General features: G+C 42.4%; 1 protein-coding gene across 3 annotated transcripts in view; it reads right to left on the bottom strand.

The window, feature by feature from the left end:
* Positions 1-18,574, bottom strand: part of TRPC4AP (transient receptor potential cation channel subfamily C member 4 associated protein) — a 34,335-nt gene that overhangs the window by 3,546 nt on the left and 12,215 nt on the right. For all 3 annotated transcript variants that reach the window (XM_005532862.3, XM_014261405.2, XM_088064462.1), the window contains exons 4-15: positions 16,874-16,931; positions 15,846-15,901; positions 14,206-14,334; positions 12,919-13,120; positions 11,248-11,436; positions 10,066-10,208; positions 5,767-5,898; positions 5,025-5,083; positions 2,949-3,050; positions 1,524-1,607; positions 1,137-1,227; positions 504-644 (exon numbers count right to left, since the gene is read on the bottom strand). In XM_005532862.3, the coding sequence (XP_005532919.2) occupies positions 504-644; positions 1,137-1,227; positions 1,524-1,607; positions 2,949-3,050; positions 5,025-5,083; positions 5,767-5,898; positions 10,066-10,208; positions 11,248-11,436; positions 12,919-13,120; positions 14,206-14,334; positions 15,846-15,901; positions 16,874-16,931 (1,386 nt within the window). The remainder of the gene's footprint in view (positions 1-503; positions 645-1,136; positions 1,228-1,523; positions 1,608-2,948; positions 3,051-5,024; positions 5,084-5,766; positions 5,899-10,065; positions 10,209-11,247; positions 11,437-12,918; positions 13,121-14,205; positions 14,335-15,845; positions 15,902-16,873; positions 16,932-18,574) is intronic.

Genomic DNA, 18,574 nt, shown 5'->3' with positions numbered 1-18,574 from the left:
AGCATGAATCCACTTTGCATAGAGCTGTCCACTGATGTGCAGCTCAATTTTATAGTTAAGTACATAAGCCATGGCTTTTTAAAATGTCTCTAAGTTCAAATAACATCAAACATCTACATCTGTTTGCAGTATCAAGTATTTTAAGCCTTATTCATAAAGGATTCCCACTGCAAGCTCCAGTAAAAGATTTTTTGGAGCTGTCTCAAAGTCCACAACTATCCCTTAACCGCAAATCTGGCGACTCCACAAGAAATGTTCTGCTACCCTTGAGCCTGACCTTAGACCTGCCTGATCATGGAACAGGGTAATGTTTGCTGAGCAGCTCAGCACTCACTGACTCAGGACAGCTGGAGCACTGCTGAAAACACTGAGGGACTTTGGCAATTCATCCCTTAATGTTTATTGTGCCCCAAGCTCTAAAACCACACCAAACCCAAATGAATCCAAGTTTTAGTGCTATGGAGTAACTTGAGCCAAAGGGGGCAGCTTTTACAAATATTTACCTTTTCATCTGTATTGATGTACTTGTTGAATCTCTTGAATGCATCAATATTAAATTTCATCAGCTCTCCCAGAAGGTCAAAGTAACTCTGAAGCACATCCCGTGACTTGCACTCACTATCAACAATGCAGTAGAGAATATGCTGGCAGGGGAGGAAAACATGTTATTGCCACAGCTCAGTCCAAGCCAGCAGCACAACACAGACTGATTTCATCAGTATTTAAAGCTTTTACCTTCAAGTTCTTGGGTGACTGAATGTCACAACACCAAACTAAAGACAACAATTCAGATGTTAAAATAACTTCCCGGTGATGCAGGTTATACAAATGGCCACATCTGGCTGCCATAAGCAGAATTCACAGGAATTTTTTAGAATTGTTTCCAGTATTTGTCATAGTTACACAGGAAAAAGGGGCAGTTTTTAATTTATTGTTGTATCTACTGTGCTTTCTCCAGTAAACTGTGATCCTGGCTTATCCCCCTGAGTTAAGGGGGCAGCTTAAGTGGCCTTCACTTCCCCGCTGAGTTTTAAACCCAGCAGAATATTTAACATTACGTTTTTATCCACTTTTGGTTCACTACAGATAAATCCTTCTTGAATGCTATGGAGGATGCCTGACATAAACTTATTTACCTCCAGGAGTCCTCTCTTGAGGAGGAACATCTGGTCTGCATAGGAGGTGGTGCCTCGCAGAAAACTTTCAACTGCCCTCGCTTGCCAAAACCTGAGACAGAGAAGAAAGGTGTTAGTTCTGGGGCAAGGGAAGTACTTGATCACAAGTGTAATTTAAATCCAGGTTCCTGATCTGTTTCACTCCACTCTGAAGCTGGAGTCAGACCTGTTGATCCTGCAGAAAAACACTGGCTGTGATTTCTTCACTCCTGCACTGCCACCACAGCACTACAAAGCCAGACCCTTCCACAGCTTATTCTCCAACATTCTCAGCTGCTCTAAGCTGGGTGAAACCAAAGCTACATCCCAGGGGTCTCAAACAGCCCAGCAGAGGCAAAGTGAACCCACCTGAAGGAGGATTCTGCTGGTTCCTTCTTCATGACCTGAAGCAGTCTGGTCAACAAACCTCTCTTCCCATCACAGACAAGGCTCCTGCAGCAGGTGGAGAAATGACAACTGAGTGGAAGGGCTGGGCAATCACTGAGCACTCAATCCAGTCACTGCTCCAGAGCTTTTGATGATCAAAATCTCAATACTGAAGTACACAGTACAAATATTATGCTAGTTCTACCAGCAGAAGAGTTCTCCTCACTGCCTTTGGTAAATGTCTGCAATACCTGCAACACGACTTCCTCGTAAGTCCAAAACAAAAACTTTCTCTCAGAATTTTAATGATTTCAGAAATACCAATTCACACCTTGTGTGAATCAAGTGACAAGAAAAAAATACTACATTTGAGCTTAGGAATGAATGAAACCCTTTTTTTTCCCCTCAAAAATGTAAAGGAAAGTCTGAATTCCACTTAGGAGGCAGAGCAGAATATGGAAAGCTGGATGCTACATGAGGTTGTAGTAAAAGCATAGAGGCTGTACAACTGCAATACTACTTGTATTGAACAGCACCTTCAGTGGAGTATCCACCTGCATTAAACTCATACAGAAGTAATGCCTTGATCTCACATATCATGAAAAGCAACATGAAAACTAAATGCTGAGGGTGAAAAAAATCCCAAGTTCTTCCCAATCAGACACAGTATTATAATAACTGTAATCTAGAAATCCTCTTAGAGATTCCCTTTTGGAGTGAGGTAAATCTGCTCTGTGCAGACCAAGTCCCTGCTGATTCCCTGTATTCTGACAAAGTAAGTTGTGCAAACAGCCTTCCATCTGCTGAGGTTTATACACCAGAATAGTGTACAGCAGAATTAAAGAGATTATTAGATCAAAACAGTCCATCTAACAGATACTCAAATGTAACAAAAGAGATTCTGTAAGTGGTTTAACATGTTAATCTAATTTAGCTTATTCTGGTCTTAAAATACCCTGAGCAGACACTTGGATGTGTTCATGCAGCCTGGAAATGGACATTTATGTGTGCACACACTGCTCCTGAATGCCAGAATTAAGATTTATCAGCAGGAGTGCTTAATGATTTGAGGGATCACATTTTACTTTCCAGGTCAGTCTGCAATGCTGACCCAAGGAAGGCCAGCCAGGCAAACGCAGCACATCATAATGGAGCCTGAGCATGAACTCAAACCCCTCTTTTTAAGGGTTTTAAAGTTGCTTTTGTTTTTAAAGCACCTTATTCTGAGCATGAGCACACCTGAGATTTGCTAATGACCATCAGCATCCCACAAACCTGGACACCTCCCACTGAAATCAAAGTGTGGTGGACAGACAGAGGTAAAACAAAGCAGCTGATGTTGAACTTCCAGTCTAAGTGCTTCCAAAACTCTGAAAGTGCCAACCTACACCCTCAGTCCCCTCTCACCTGTCAGTGTTGACAACTGCATCCACTTCAGGGATGTTGGCTTTATGGGAGATTGCACTCAGCTCATTCAGCTCCTGGCTGTTCAAAAGGAGATACTTGTTCCTAAAGCAAGAGAGTTGGGGAGGAGGGGAGAGAAGCAGGATGAATACAAGAGGCAAAAATGCAATTCCACGAAAAGCAGAGCCACAGGCCCACAAGGGTTGCAGGACTGGGCAAGCTGCTCTCTCCTGGCTGCTCTGCACAGCATTCCTCCTCTGCTCCCTGTAGCAGCCAGCTGCAGCTTGGGAAAACCCCTTCCAAAATTTACCAAATGCCACTTCCAACACTGACCAGCCTTGAGATGATGGTTCTCTGCTGACTTGCTTGGGACATTATGGTTTGTAAATATTTTCTTCTGGATAATGCTCGTTTTAAAAAAAATCTCAGCAACATTTTGCTGAATTTCAGACCAAAATAAATATTAAATAGCAAACTTTTTCACAGCTTCCTGAAGTTTTTCTCTACCCTATAGTGATTGCTCTTTTTAAGTAATAAATCTCTTTCTAAGCAAGAAAGTAGAAACTGCAAAAAAAGGACTCAGTCATCCTGGCATTTTATTATCTGAACATACTTTGCCCTGGAAATATTTAAAAACATCATAAAATGTAAAGATCCAAATAAAAATAGATATAAATTCCAGGAATGCACATGACTTTTTTATCAAATACTGAATTTTTCATAATGAAAATAAATTGCTTTGTCTGTAAAGTGAACTAAATGCAGACTAAATCTGACAAGAGTATAAATGTAGTCCAGGGGCTCCCTTTGCCCAATGGCAGTGTGCTCCCTGAGAGTCTTTCTGCTTCCAAATGTTCAAAATCAGACAGCAAATATTCATTTTCAGGAAAGCTCAGGGAGCAGAGGATGCAGTGATGAGTGTGAGGTTCCTTCTTGCTTCCAACACTGTCATCAACTCACTGAGGCTCTTGTGTAAAGCTCCCCTTGATGTGGATTGAACAGGTTTCTGCAATGAGAACAGGGCCCTTCTCCCCCTGCAATGAACAGTTCTGCAAGTCTGGTTTGGACACAATTTCACTGAATTAATATCAGCATACAAGTACTTTGCCCTCATCTTGTCCTCAGTTAACTCAGCTTATCTGTGATTTCACAGAAAGTTCATGTAATTATTTAAACCCCCCAAACAGATTCCACACATTCCACTTGCTCAAATGTTACAGCTGGGAGCTGTTTTCTGCTCAAACAAGCCTGAGATCTTTGTAGCAGCCATTTAAGTAGTAACATCACCTGTAGAGATTTTATTGGAAAACCTGGAATGATTCCCAGCCAAACAATGTCTTGCATGAAGGATTTACAACAGGTCAGCACTCCCTCTCTGTCTATGTCCAGCATCTCCCCATTCTTTCTCAAAGTTAATATTCCACAATCAAAAAGGCTGATATTTAAAATCTATCCAACAGAACTAAATCCTGCACAAAAATAGCAGCCTGGCTCTAGGAATGAGCAGCACCTGAAGTGCAACATGCCTCTAACACAGGAGTTTGTAAGGAGGTGGAAAGCATCTCCCAGGACTGAATGAGAGCAACAGGACACTGATGGAATGCAGGATGCAATTCCACAAGTCACAAACACCTCTGCACCAGCAGCACAGCATTAAATAGCACCAAGCAAATTGCACCCACCCTCCAACTATTCCAGCAGACCCAAGTTTTCCTAAAGCATGCCTTTAGAAGGCAGACAGGAGATATCTTCCTATTTCCCTGGCTCACTGTCAGCTCTCAGTAGATGGCCAAAAAGAAGGAAATTGCCTGATTCCTTCAGCCAGAAAGTGTTAACTCATCCTGTACATGTTTCAGCTCATCTCAACATGAGACAAAATGGGCTGGGTTTAACTGCACCAGACATATTCAGACATGCCCACCACAGAACAAATTCTTAGGCTGTTTCAGCAAGAGCTGAAAGGAACATGACGTTTAGGGACAGTACAATATTCCCTTCACATGGAGCCTGCTCCATGCCCAGGACACCTGGAACCACAACAGCACCAAGCCACAACCCACCACAGCTTCTCATACTCACTCATGGTGGTCACTGAAGCTCTGAAGAAGCCTCAAGAATTGTATCTTTAAAGTAATGTCCTAAAAGGAGACAAGAAAGGTAAAAAAAACATTATTGCTTTAGTATTTTTGGCTATCATTAGTTACCAAGCTGGCATGAAACAGCTGAATGGAAAACCTTTCCAAATCAAACCCCTTTGGACAGCAGAGCACGTGACTTGCATAAATGGAGAGGCTGCACTTCCCAAAACAGAAGTGAAGCTTGCCTCCAAGCCTATGCACACAACAGGTAATAATTCCTTCTCACTACACAGGCAAAAAAGCTTAGAATTGTACTGATCAATTCAGAATGTCTAGGTTTGGAAAGAAAAAAAAATATAAAGAGTCCAACACAAAACCCAACCCCTCTAAACTTGACTGTGTCACAATTTGTACTCTGTGCCTCTCCTAGGTACCATTTATTTGAATTTTGGTTGTCTTCTACCTCTGGCCTCCAGGGTCCAGAAATTTACTCCTTTTTCAATTCCCAAAATGGACATGTTCCTTAAAATCAACAAACTAGAAGAGAGGGGAGAGGATAAATTGCCCTGCTAAATTGATAGCATGAGCCAAGGATAGACTTTAATGCAATAAATAATCCCTCAAAGTCTGAATGCTACCACATCTCAAGGCAATGATTATACAAACACCCAGTTACTCAGCACAGCTCCTCAGAATTGTGTGCCAAGATGAAAATCCATGAGAGAATTCCAGAAGTTCCTCACCGGGCTGCAATCACAATTCTGGTTGTGTCCATGCAGAACCAGGGCTGAGGCTGAGTGCTTCCTCCAGATGAGTTTGTCAAACAGGTTATTGAGGCCAGGAATGAGTCTGAACTCTGCTATCATTTTATGAACCTGGGGAACAAGAGAAGTACAAACACATCTGCTCCAGCCTCAAACACTGATTTAATGTAGTCTGGCAAAAGATGGGCACAATGACGTCATTCTCTGACAAAAGGATGTCTCAAACAGCAAGTGCTTGTGTTAACCACAGTGCAGCAGTTTCCATTTGGTGGACATGGATAGAAAACAGGCATTTTGGGATAAAGCTCTTCAGCAGTGCTTCACCATGTCTCTGGAAGCAGCTTTGGGCACCAGGACATCACCAGGACACTGAAAATGCATCTACACCAAAAAGCAGAGCTGGGATACTCTGCAGCCACTCAATCCCCTGAGTGTCCTTTCCCTCTCCAGACACATGGCTGCAGCTCAGGCAGGCCTCTGATGACAACAAAACCCATCAATATTGGTTTTGTTCACACGACCTGAGCAGGAATCCTGAGCAGAGTCCAGCAGTAACACAACCACACCATGCTGCTCCTTCAGCTTAAAGGGAAGCTGAACTTTAAGAGGAAAAAAATGTCAAATTGCTCAGGTTCATTTATCAGTCTGCCTGATACATTATTTTATTCATATAAAAAAAGCTAATAATTTTGGTGTGAACAGCTGTTTAATACCTTCAGTCCAAGCTGGGATACTTTTGATGTAAGGAATTTACAAGATGAGGACAAAGGGAAATAGAAACTGGGATTCGTATCAGCTGTAGGCCTAGGACAAGCATTATTCCTTGAGATGTGGGTACAGATGAAAACCACGTGACTGGAACATCCAACATTCTGCAAAAATTATGTGCTCAAGTAATGGAAATGTTCCTTAAAATCAACAAACAAAATCACTTAAAAATACCCCAGGTTGTCCCAAGATCCAGAACTGTAACCAGCAGCATTTCAAGCAGATCAATCTACTCTGTTCTATTTACTCAAATACCTGCATGAACCAAAATATCTGAAGCTGATGCTCTTTTACAGGTTTTAGTTCTAGTTTGCAGCAAAGCAATGGATTTTTGCACTCCTCTTGGCTGTAACCACCAGCTGTCCCATCTTCATGGAAATCACATTCCTGCTGCTGGACAAATACACACCTGAGGAGCATCCAGCTCCTTACCACCCCACCCATGCTGCCCTGACAGCTGAGCTTGGAGTCCTCTGGTGCTCCATTATTACGAAACACTCTTGGACACCTGGGTTTAGTCACAGCAGCTCTGGGGAATCTCTCTGAGCAAAGTACTCCCTGTAGTGCTCCTGTCCCTCCATGGCAAAGGCACAAGAGGAAGCCAAGCACGTGAGCTGCCTGCAAGGGCCTCAAGCCTCACTAAAGAATTCTACACTCAGTTTTAACTCCTGGATCTGTTCCTTTCCAAACGACTCACATTTCAGATCTGTGCAGTTTAGTTTGCTCAGCTCTGAATTCTCACCTGACCGAGCTCCTCAGTCACATCACTGCCTCTGCATCACTCTTTCTCCCAGAGCCCAAACTCATTACAATTACTCTGCCCGAGGATGCCAAGACAATCCCTGCTCTATATTCAACCTTCAAGCTACTTGGGCTTTTTCCTGCTGCCATCCAGCTTCACAGGAATTGTTCTGTTGCTTTCTCAACACTAAAACTGTCTCTGCTAAGCTGAGTTTCTGTGTGTGCAGTGTGGCTCCCTACAGCAGGAGCAAGGAAATCAGCTGATGGCTCTTCACTACAACACAGACATGCAGGACAGCCTAGAAAAATACACAAGGAGAGTAATTTAAGGTGTGACCATAATGAGAAGGCCTAGAACTACAGAGAAACACCACTTATTCCCAAGGGTGAGATCATCCCCAACGTGGCAACAGCAAGAGCCAAGTCACTGCTACCACAGTTATCAATTTATGCAAATTAGCCAGCAATCAAGTTTAAACCAAGGATTCAGAGATTCATTTGGGGACAGGTCGACTTTGGGAGGCTGCACCTTGCTTCAAGCAAATGCCAGATCATTATGTCTATTATCACAGCAGACTGAAGCAGGTTTGTGATGCCTTTAATAAAATCCTATGCAAAATCAATCCAATCTGAAACCAGCAAGTCCTTTGGCTGTTCAGACTGGTAGCACAGATCCTGTGCTTCTATTTCTTCACAGAAAAGAGACCAAAAAGCAGCTGAAATGCTTGTCTGAGGGTGCTATTGCACAGTGCTGTGCCTGCATTCCAGAGCTTCCCATGGAGAACAGCTCAGCTCCAGCTCTGCCTCAGCCTGGCTCTCAGGAAGGGCAGGGGATTCAAATCTGACAGATAAGTCTTATGCAGATTAAGGAATGAAGGATGTAGCATATATTTTAAAGGCAGAGGATTTCACAAAACAAAATGACAAAAAAACCCCAAGCCAACTCCCCCAGAAAACAAGCAAACAAACAAAAAACAACCAAAACAAAAAAAACCTAAAACAAACAAACAAAAAAAACCCCTGTCTATGGACAAGAAGTGTTTGGGAATGCAGTAACTCAAATCCTTCAAGAATTCAACTCCAGTCTTGAATCAGTCCTGGGAAGAAGTGAACTGGAGCCTTTATCCTTGGCTTTCCCATCTGCAGAAATAGCAGATGAAGGATAAGAGTTGTGTTCCCAGGAAATTAAAACGTAAATTCATCTTCAAAGCTAGCTGCTTCAGCAGCGCATTTTTTTTTGCCTTGTCACATTTGACAGGAACACACCAGAAGTGACCCAGGGAAGGAAGGAATCCAGTACCTCCAGCTCCCTCCAGCAGCAGCAGGATGAGTGCAAGCAGTTTCTGTAGTATCTATAAACCTGCACTCTCGTGGAGAACTCAAGCAGGGATGAATTATCTGCCTTGGTATAATGGAAAAGAAATAATAATCTCCTAATAGATCCATGTTTGGTAGTTTCAGTTATGTTTTGGGCATTTTATTATTATTTATTTATTTATTATTTTAAAGCATTTTATTTCATGCCTAACAGAAACAGCACTTCTAAAAGGAATGACAACATGATTAGGAGTTGTTTATGGTAGTGACTGTTGTTTCTGCAAGAATTACTGGTGCCATCTGCTTCCTCTTATGCAGAATCTGCTTCTTTTAATGCCAAGTGTCTGCTCAGAATCTCAACACCCCAAGATGCTTTGAGATGGAAGGGATGTTAAAGCCCATCTCACTGCCCTGCCATGGGCAGGGACACCTTCCACCAGACCAGGCTGCTCCAAGCCCCAGCCTTGAATACTTGCAGGGATGGGAAGTCCACAAGCTCTGCTGTAGGTTCAGAGGGAACACCTCAGTTATGATTGGGATTGAACTACAACTGCACCTGTATTCAGATTTAGAGATTATGGGGATTGCCCTGGGGAGTGTTTGTGACTGATACCCTGGGAGGTTACTACCAGAAAACAAAATACTTCAGATAAATGTGCTCCTGCCCACAACACAGCCTCTCCTGTCTAATACAACAGCCTCTCAATAACTCACAGCAGTCTGGCCCTCCCAGTGTCCAGGACATCTGAATGGACCTGCTATCCCAAGTTCTGCTGAGCTGAGCAGACTGCCAAAGCTGGAAACCTGTCAAAACTGCACCAAGGATTGCTTTGCCTTTCCCTTCACAACCTGCTTTTGACCCATTTAAATCAAACCACAGCCAAGCTGCAGTGACTGGTTCTTCATAAGCTTGTGTAAGGCAGGAAAAAAATTTCTATTTTTTTTTTTAATTTCAAAAGGAAAAAAGGCAAAGGAGCAGATGAGTGGAATTTCCAGGCAGTGACCAGTGCAGACAGCACTGAAGTGCATCTCCCCAGCTGGGAGTTTAACAGCATGCTCACACTTTGCCAAGACATGGCAATATGCTGCAAAAATCACCCAGGGCGTTTCCAAAAGTGAAAGCAGCCAAAGAAGGGTAAGGCCTGAAGAGGGGGGCTCCATCCAAACTGGCCACCAGGGCACCAAAAGAGGGGAGTATACCTGACTGCAGCTCCTGCAGCATCCAGGATCCTCACACAGGAGGCATCCTCCTGCACCAGAGCAGAGCTCTGCAGAGCAGTGTGCTGCTCCCAGGGAAACGCTGCCTGTTTTCTGGACAGGGCTGCCAGGATGGGACTGCCCAGCTCTGCACCTTGAGCTTTGCCCTGCTGTTTCTGTGTCCATGCCCTCACTCATGAGCATTCAGGTTTAAAGAGACACCAGCTGTGAGTGTGAGCATCCACTGGGGCTCACCTGGTTCCTCTGCCTGCCCATGAGCAGCACACAGAGAACATACAGCACCTCCAGCTTGTACATGATCTCGTGCATGATCTTCATGGACTGGGGCAGCTGTGTCCTTGTGGAGGTGTTGGCCAGTCCACTCTCATCTGAAGACTCTGAAAAAGATGGCAAAGATGTGAGACTGAGACAGCTTCAATAAGAAAGGATTTGTTACAGTTGATGTTTTTACACTGAACACTGCAGATGAAGGAGCAGCACATCTGCTGGAATTTTCTACTTAACTAAAAACAGTGATGTACAGCAAATAACCAACCTGAATTACATACTAGAGAAAAAATATAGCTGAAAATTTAGAGGAGATAAAATCAGATTTTTAAAATTATTTTTCCATAACAAACTAAATGGCAGCAGTTCCCTAAAATAAGTAGGCTCACCTAAATGAATTAGTAGACTACTGCATCAGGGCATAGCAGAAAGGCAATAAAAGTAGATGGGAGATTATCAGAAGCACTTACTATTAAATCTACTTTCATTTCATACCTCAGTAGCAGTATTCTTAGGCCACAGTTAAATAAATTTCAGAACCTTAGAGAGAATTACCCTGCTAAGAGCAGAAACAGGAGTATGAAGTACTTTGAGTTCTACCAGACATACACTGCATTTTTGTCATACCAAAGGGTGAAGAAACAAACCACACACGTGCTCCAAAGCATTTTCCTACAGTTGTATTAACACTTCCACTGGAACAATTATTTTTTTTCCAATTAACTTCTTTATTTTAGCTGGAACTACTTTTCCTTTTTAAAGAAGGGGCCACTTGCGTGGTGTGAAGCATTTGACCCCAAAGCCATGAGCCAAAGTTTTAGAGTAGACTGCTGGTGAAGCCACATACCTCAGAAGGGTTATTTTAATCACTCCAGAGGAGGTCAGGGCTGAGGATACACAGCATTTCAGTGTTAGCTACGTGTGCAAAGGGCACACATTGCTGGAGAATGTCTCCTTTGGCTAACTTTAATTCAGTAAAAAATCAGTGCTATGTGAGAACAAAACAGGAGTCAGACCTAAATGTTGATATATGAGTCCTCCAGGAAAGAAAAGGAGAATGAGGACGAGATGGAAGGAAAACAACAAACCCTGAGAAAGGTTAAAGACATGCATGAGCTGCTGGTGGGTGGAGGGATGCAAGCCAGGTACCTGTACTGCTCTGCTCTGCCTCTTCATTTGCCACTCTCATCAGTGCATCCAGCACGAGGGCATTGTCCAGCCAGGTGTACCACTCCTCCAGCTCCTGCAGGAAGCTGGAAGTCCCTGTTGTTTCAGACACCTTCCGTGTGGCCAGTTTGCACAACCGCTCAATGAAGCCTGGAATATTCAGAAGTGTAGCTGGGAAAAAAAAAACCAAACCAAAAAAACAGAGAAAAAATTTTATTACAATTTAATATCACAAGGTACCAGCACATCTACTTTAGGAATACAGAAGTGTATAGTTCAAAAGATCTGGTTAAAAAATTCTGAAGATGGAAGAATTCAGTGCACTCTCCTGTTAAGGACTGGAAGAGAGCATCCATAGCCCAGGAATAATTCAGTGTTGTTCTCCAGTCTTATCAAGGAACTGATCTGGCTGAAAACTAAGCTGACAGAAATAAAGCAGCAGCTTTTGCAAGTGGCAGCTCCACCTCCCCTTTCCTCCTTCATTTCCCCTCCTGTGGTGCTGGTCTGGAGTGACTGAACTGGCTCCCTGCAGCAGCAGGGAGGGAAGTGGACGGCTTTTTAAGTACCAGGTTCCTGAATTAGCTCCTCATGGAGCAAAACAGGTGGAGAACACACCACAGCAGCTGCAGGTGTGAGGGGTTTTAACTGTGCAACTGCACCCTTAGAAAGAGCAGGGGAAGGACAGAAATGTTTGGGGAGGTGCATTTTGCCCTAAATAATGACTTAATTACAGGACCTGTTTATTAAAGATACATGGCTAAAGCTTCACTTCCCAATTCCAGGGCAAGGAGAAAAGGACAAAGAATTTGGCCATGAACATTACATGAGAGAGCTGCATCTCTGAAAGAATAGGCTCCCTGATAAAATGTTAGAAATAGAATATACAGTACAGCCTTAGAATCAGTCTGTGATTGTGCCCATAAAAATGATCAGCTAAACATTTGCTTGGCATGGGCCTACGCAAATATCTGCTTCAGGAGCCCAAAAGCTTTTCAGCACAGTAAGAGCTGAAAACAGCAGATTCTACATCTGATGGTACTTTAACTTTTTCAATTCCTACTCATTCTTCTAGGCAAGACTTCTGCACTGAGAAGTACTCAGCAAAATAAGGAAAGCTGCAAAGTTAAGGCTCAGATCAGCCCCACAGATTTCCAAGGCTGATTTGGTAACACTGGGCAACACAATTAATATTAAACACACTTCTCTTTCAAGACATCCTGTTCAGGACAACATCAGGTAAAATCAGAGAAAGAGCTACTCCAACAGCAACCACACTGCAGGCAGCTTTAGTTTAGGAATTCATATTTTATGGAGGACACAGAATTATTGAGAGCTGCTAATGGGGAGACCGTGGATGTGGCTGAGACACAGAAAACAAACCAAATTATTTTAAGCCACTCAGAGAATGCTGAAATGACAGAAATTAACCCACCTAATTAGCAACTGAAAATCTGAAACCAAAAGCTATAAAGTTTTACTAACACGAAAGATTGTTTCCAGGAAACAATCTGAGAGGAGTGAATCCAGAAAAATGCTTTGTAAGACACAACACCTTCAGTATCTTTCAGAAACATAACACTATGTGACACTGAGAAGAGGAAAATTTTATACATTGCTGAGATTATTCTGATTTGTTCACAGCACAACAATTACCTTGATTAATTTCAGCTCGGGAAGGGCCCAAGTTTTTTTTCTGCTGGGCATTTTTGGCCAGAAGTGTGTGCTTGTCATCACTGCCCGTGTCGAGCTCTGAGATGGTGACAGCCAGGATCCTGCAGAAGTTGGCCAGCTGCTGCTGGTCAAAGCTGGACACCAGGCTTGCCAGGTTGGGAATATCATCCAGCTGGATCATTTCCTGGGGAGGCAACACCAGCTCAGTCACATGGGATGGTCAATAAGTGAACACTGGCAGATGCTCCCTGGGGAGCTCTCTGGGTTATTCCAGTGTTAGCTGGGATTTACAACTGTTGTCAGGCTTAGCAATTCAAGAAGTACAGATATCCACATTTAAAATACGATGTTTATATTTACAACAAAATTGAGGCCTTTTTAAACTAAAAAACCCATAAAACAACAACTTAATTTAATACATAAATTATGTTTAGGTATTAGAAGTTTCAATTTTGTTTTCCAATTCTGTCTTTTCTTTGAAATTCACAGATAAGAACTTCTAAATTATTTCTCAGTCTTTTCATCAGAAGTTCTTTTAAATAAAGATGTTGAAAACAGCTTTCAGAAAAAAACCCCCACATTTTTGTTCAGATAAACTAAGCTTGTTTCCTATTTCAGGAAGTACATCAATCTCAATCTTACTCTAAATAATAAAGTATCAAGTTACAGACTCCTGGCCTTCTCCACAAAATGTACACAGTCACTTTCCAATCAAGGTTTTCCCAAGGTTATACCTCAAATATTTTACTTGCATCACATCAGGGTACTGAGATGCAATGCTGCTGGTAAATAAGTTCAATAACCAGGTTGGTGCAGAAGATTTAAGTGCCCCATGTCCCCAGCCTACAACTTCTCAGAGGTGACAAACACCCAGAAATACAGAGGAAACCTCCCAGATGTGAGGAAGACAAGTAAAGTATGTGAAATACAATCAGCAGGCAAGGATGAAAACTGAATTTATCTTCTTTATTTGTAGTATGGGCTGTTCTTTAATGACAGTGAGGGACTCAGATCATGGGGACATAGCTGCCATCATTCTCTGAACTGGGTAAAAGCACTACAAGTATAACACCATATGAATAGTTTGGCTTCTTTATGAAAAGTGATTGAAGTTATTTACCACTGGAAACAGGCAGGTTTCAAACAAGCTGCAAGAACTGAGAATGGCAGCTTAGAGAACTATCCTCAGCAACTCTTCAAAAAAACAGCTGTCTCTCCTCTACTGGGCTGGAAAGCCATACAAATGATATTAAGAAAGTATTAACCAACCTTTTTAACTCCCAGGATATCTTCAATCAGCGTTGCAGTTTGTAGGAATGTCTTTTTGTTTGTCATCAGTGTAAACAGGAACAACACAAAGTCATTTCTCTCTGCCAGCCGCCTTGTGACTCCTTCCGTCTGGAAATGAGCGCACACAGAGCCCGTGAGAGCCCACCCGAGCAGCCACGGGGCACAGCACATGCAGCACAGCCCTACAGGCTGAGCCAGCTGCTCCTGAAACCAGGAAATGCTGTGTTTGTGGCAACCAAAACCATCTCCAGTCCTTGTCTGAAGTCAGCATGGTGCCGGCAACACTGCTGGGATGAGGTTTCAGCTCATGGCAGCCGTTTCCTTGTCTGGGTCTAAAGCCAACCCTGCCTGCCTGGGCACACACCACAGGGACCTGGCTCTGCTTTGCCATACAAAGTGTGATCAGCTCCCTGCCATGGTCTGCACACACAGCAGCTCCTGAGCCCTCAGCACTGCTCTGTCTGAGCAACCTGTGTCAAGCACTGGCATAAAAGAACGGGGTGATGAACTCCTAAGTCAGGCTGAGGCATGAAAACCCAAGTTTAAAGCTGCCCTTCATGCTCTGAGCTCTGCTGAGAGCACAGCCAGGCTTTCCTGGAACTCATAACTACATCCCCACTGCTTGCAAAACTGTGTCTTATCCATGACTGACATATTCCAAGTATTCACAGAACCAAAGATAATCCCCCAGTATTTGCAGATAAGCATAAAAATAGCTAATATTGCCCACAGACCATTTCTGTGATCCTGGACAGTTCTCATCCAATCCCAGCAATAATACCAAAGTGAATTAAAACAGAGCAGCTAGTCTAGAAATTGCAAAATTGTTTTTTAGCATATCATGCTATTCTCAGTTTGCAAAAGTTGCATTACCTGCAGATAAAAAAATAAATCATCCAAGCCAAGGAAAAAAGTGTTCCCTCTCTTCCCCCTCCCGTGTGCACACAGATCCTTATCAGTGAGACATGATCTAGGTAAGACTCAAACTCTGGAGATTAGACTGATGTTTTTGGAAGAGCTCCAAGCCACTAACTGGCTCTTTTTTTAATTTTTGTTAAATAATGTTCCCTAGGTTATGGCATAATGAGGTGTGTGATGAAGTAAACAATCCTGAGAATGTTCCCTGCATGCATAATCTGAGGCCTTTGCTTTTAGCTTCAGGATTTTAATGACAAGGTATTTCCAGAGGCCTTTAACACAGCACCTTCCTTTGCACTTATCTGCCATGACTGAACTGAACTAAAATCCAGCACATGGAGTTTCAGGATCAAATTTAAAACCCTCTGCCAGCCCCAGTTCTGAACAAGACCAGCTGTAGCTGGGCTCAACAGGCATCCACTCCCAGCTCCAGATTTTAAGCTGGAACATAACAAAGGCTGGCACAGCTTTCCAATGGAAAGACAGAGACAGAAAGATCCAAACAAGGAAACTTCAGCATGACAGTGCAGCTCAGAAAACAAATTATATGAGCAACACATCAAAATAGAGAGTGATCCTGTATTTAACTGAAGGAATTTTTATGTAAAGCTTCAGAGTAAGTTCAAATTACACTTAAAAGAGTCTGTTTGTTGTCTTATCAAGTAGCACATGCAAAAAGTGACCAGGAGAGTTGTACTTACACATATACAGGTGTTGTACAGTATGCTTAAACAGTCCTTGATGAGGTCATCGCTTACTGCAAAGGAGAGAGCAGACAGTCAGCAGCCATTCCCTGCCAAGGAACCCCAGTGGCTGTGGGAGGGACATGGAGAGCTACAGGATAGGTGACAATTTCAGGCTGCCAGCTCAGAGCATTCGTGCAAATGCTTTATGGGACTGAAGCCACAAGAAACACTCTACATCCAACCTGTTCACATGCTAAATTATTTTTGTATGGGGGAAAAAAATGACAGTTCATGCAGTTTTCTCCACTGGAAACTCATGCTTGTTTTCTCAACACCTGGACTTCATAGAAAATCTTTCAATCTGCTTTACCACAGCATTTTAATATTTAAAATATCTTTTTACTACAGACCTTCTATTGCCTAAAGCTCCAGTTCAAGTCACTTCACCTTTGAAGTTCCCTGGCTGGCAGGCACAGGGTGCACCATGACATTCCCTTCCCTCAGCAGGGCTCAGGGAACCAGCAGAATCCCAAACAGGGGAAATGAAAACACTGCAGCCAAGCTGCTCCAGCAGGAAAGTTGAGCTGAAGCCACTGCACCCCCTCTCCTCACAGCAATGTGGAAATGAGCAGTCACGTAACAGAAAGTGTGCTGTTTTCCTGAGCTACTCATCTCACAATCTCTGTAGCTCCCATTACATAAACAATGCTTTGTGGCTTATTATTAATAATTTTTCACTGTAGCTGTAGCCACAGGAATAGTAAGAGTTTCCACTGATTGCAGATTTAGTGCTTTGAGTCAAGTGAGTTGTGCTGAGTGCGTGAATCTCCGGAACTGTGCCAGAAACAGGTGACGCTCCCAAATCCCAGCACGAATCAGTACCACGGAGAACAAAGAAACCAATGATTCACTCCTAAATGAATCAACAGGAAATTGCTGGGATGGAAAGAGAATAACAGAAAAATAGAACAATTTCTGTCTGAAACAGAAACACCAGGCAAAATTGGGGAAAAGAAAAAGAGATAAACCACCTATTTACTTACTTTTCTGCTTCTTTTTCTGTGTAATAAGAGTTGGTCTCATGAGGATTTCTACTAAAAGCTGTAAAAATAAGACAAAGAATTAAGGGAATGATCACTGAGATACAAATAACCAATTAATTTGTCAGTGACAAACCCAAACCTGCCCCTGCTGAAGTCACAGAGGTGAATAATGAAGGCTCTACAATCAAACCCCCACTGGTGTCAAAATCAGAATGACAAATAATAGTTGCATTTACCCTGAAGAAACAGTAAGAGCTCTACAAAATAGTCTCCCACTGGCAAATTTTAAAGAATTTGAGCTTGCAAGGAGCGTAATTTCACATGCCTCCAGATAACATCAAGGATGGTGATCACACATCTCTTAAAATAAGGAATCTTTAGCAATAATCTGCAAAGAGATGCAAATTTTGCAAAGGCTTTCCCTAAATCTTGCTGGGCTTCAAAAACATTTCAGGTCCAGATAGAATTTAGCAGCTCCAAAAGCCACTGCTTGTGTATAGCACCCCGTATGTATATTCACATTTATATTTCTATTTAATGAATGGACAATCAGCTTTCCAAGATCAGGAATGTGGTTCTGACTGATGTACAACTCATCTTTAGTTGCTCTAGTCTGTTCTACTGGTTTACCTTAAAACATTTGAAAAAACAGCACTTTATTTAAAAATGAAAGCTGGCAAACAGAAGGAACTGATGACTTCTGAAAGAGCTACTGCAAATGCCAGTGGTTTTAAAATTAAAATAAAAAATTTTAAAATTGTTAGCAGCAGTGCAGGCATCACCCAGTCAGTGCCAACTCACAAGATATTTAAGAGCTTACAACTTGATCTATTTGTCTCATCTTAACATTACCCTTCTTTTAATGAACTACTGATCCAGACACAGAGAAAACCACCTGACATCACTGGAAGCTACATTAAAAGCTCTGACAAATAAATAAATAAATAGGCAACTTTTAAGAGGAATATATATTTTCTAGCAGAATTTGTAGTAGTAGATGTAGCATTAATAGGGTAGAGAAAAATGACTGCAGTAATACAGATCTCATATTAATGGCTTATGTTTTAGAAGCACACCTCAAAGTTTGGGGTTTATAGGTTTATGCTTTAATTCTTGGGTTTTCTGCCTCTCACCAGAGGCAGAAGGAGCAGAAAGGGAATGATAAGATCGTGTTCTTTGGGATGGGGTTACATTTATATATAAAATCCATGAGATTTGTGTATTTGCACCCTCAGGCCTTATTTTACCTGGATTCACATAAAGGAAGGAGCCACTGAGCTGGTTTTGTTCTTCCTAGATGTAAAGGCTGTCAGAATCCAAAAATACTTCAACTCTCACACATTGTAGCCTAGAGTGTGGACTGCAAACTGTGTGTCCTTCAAAGTTACTCATGTTCCACTGCTCAAAACATTGCAACATAAAATCATCACATGGCACACACAGCACCAGCAGATCCAACTTCTTCCCTTTCAAATCCTAGAGTAGGATTTTTGAAAACACACAGCACTGGCTTCCATCACTACCTTTAATCACATTAAACTCACCTCTATCAGCCAAATCTCTGACCATAGCACCAGGTAATTACTGTAGATCTGATACTCACCATCTCCAGCCCAAGGAGAAAAAAACAACCAAGTCCCAGCCAATCAAACCAAAAACTTGCCTCCAACACACAGATTCTGTGCACTACATTAAAATAAT

Source organism: Pseudopodoces humilis, chromosome 19 (assembly GCF_049639895.1).
Source record: "Pseudopodoces humilis isolate 2021_Gansu_Grassland_sample_001 chromosome 19, ASM4963989v1, whole genome shotgun sequence".
NCBI classification, from domain to species: Eukaryota; Metazoa; Chordata; class Aves; order Passeriformes; family Paridae; genus Pseudopodoces; species Pseudopodoces humilis.
Note: the sequence above shows the minus strand (reverse complement) of the source record. Positions and strands in the feature narration are given on the sequence as shown.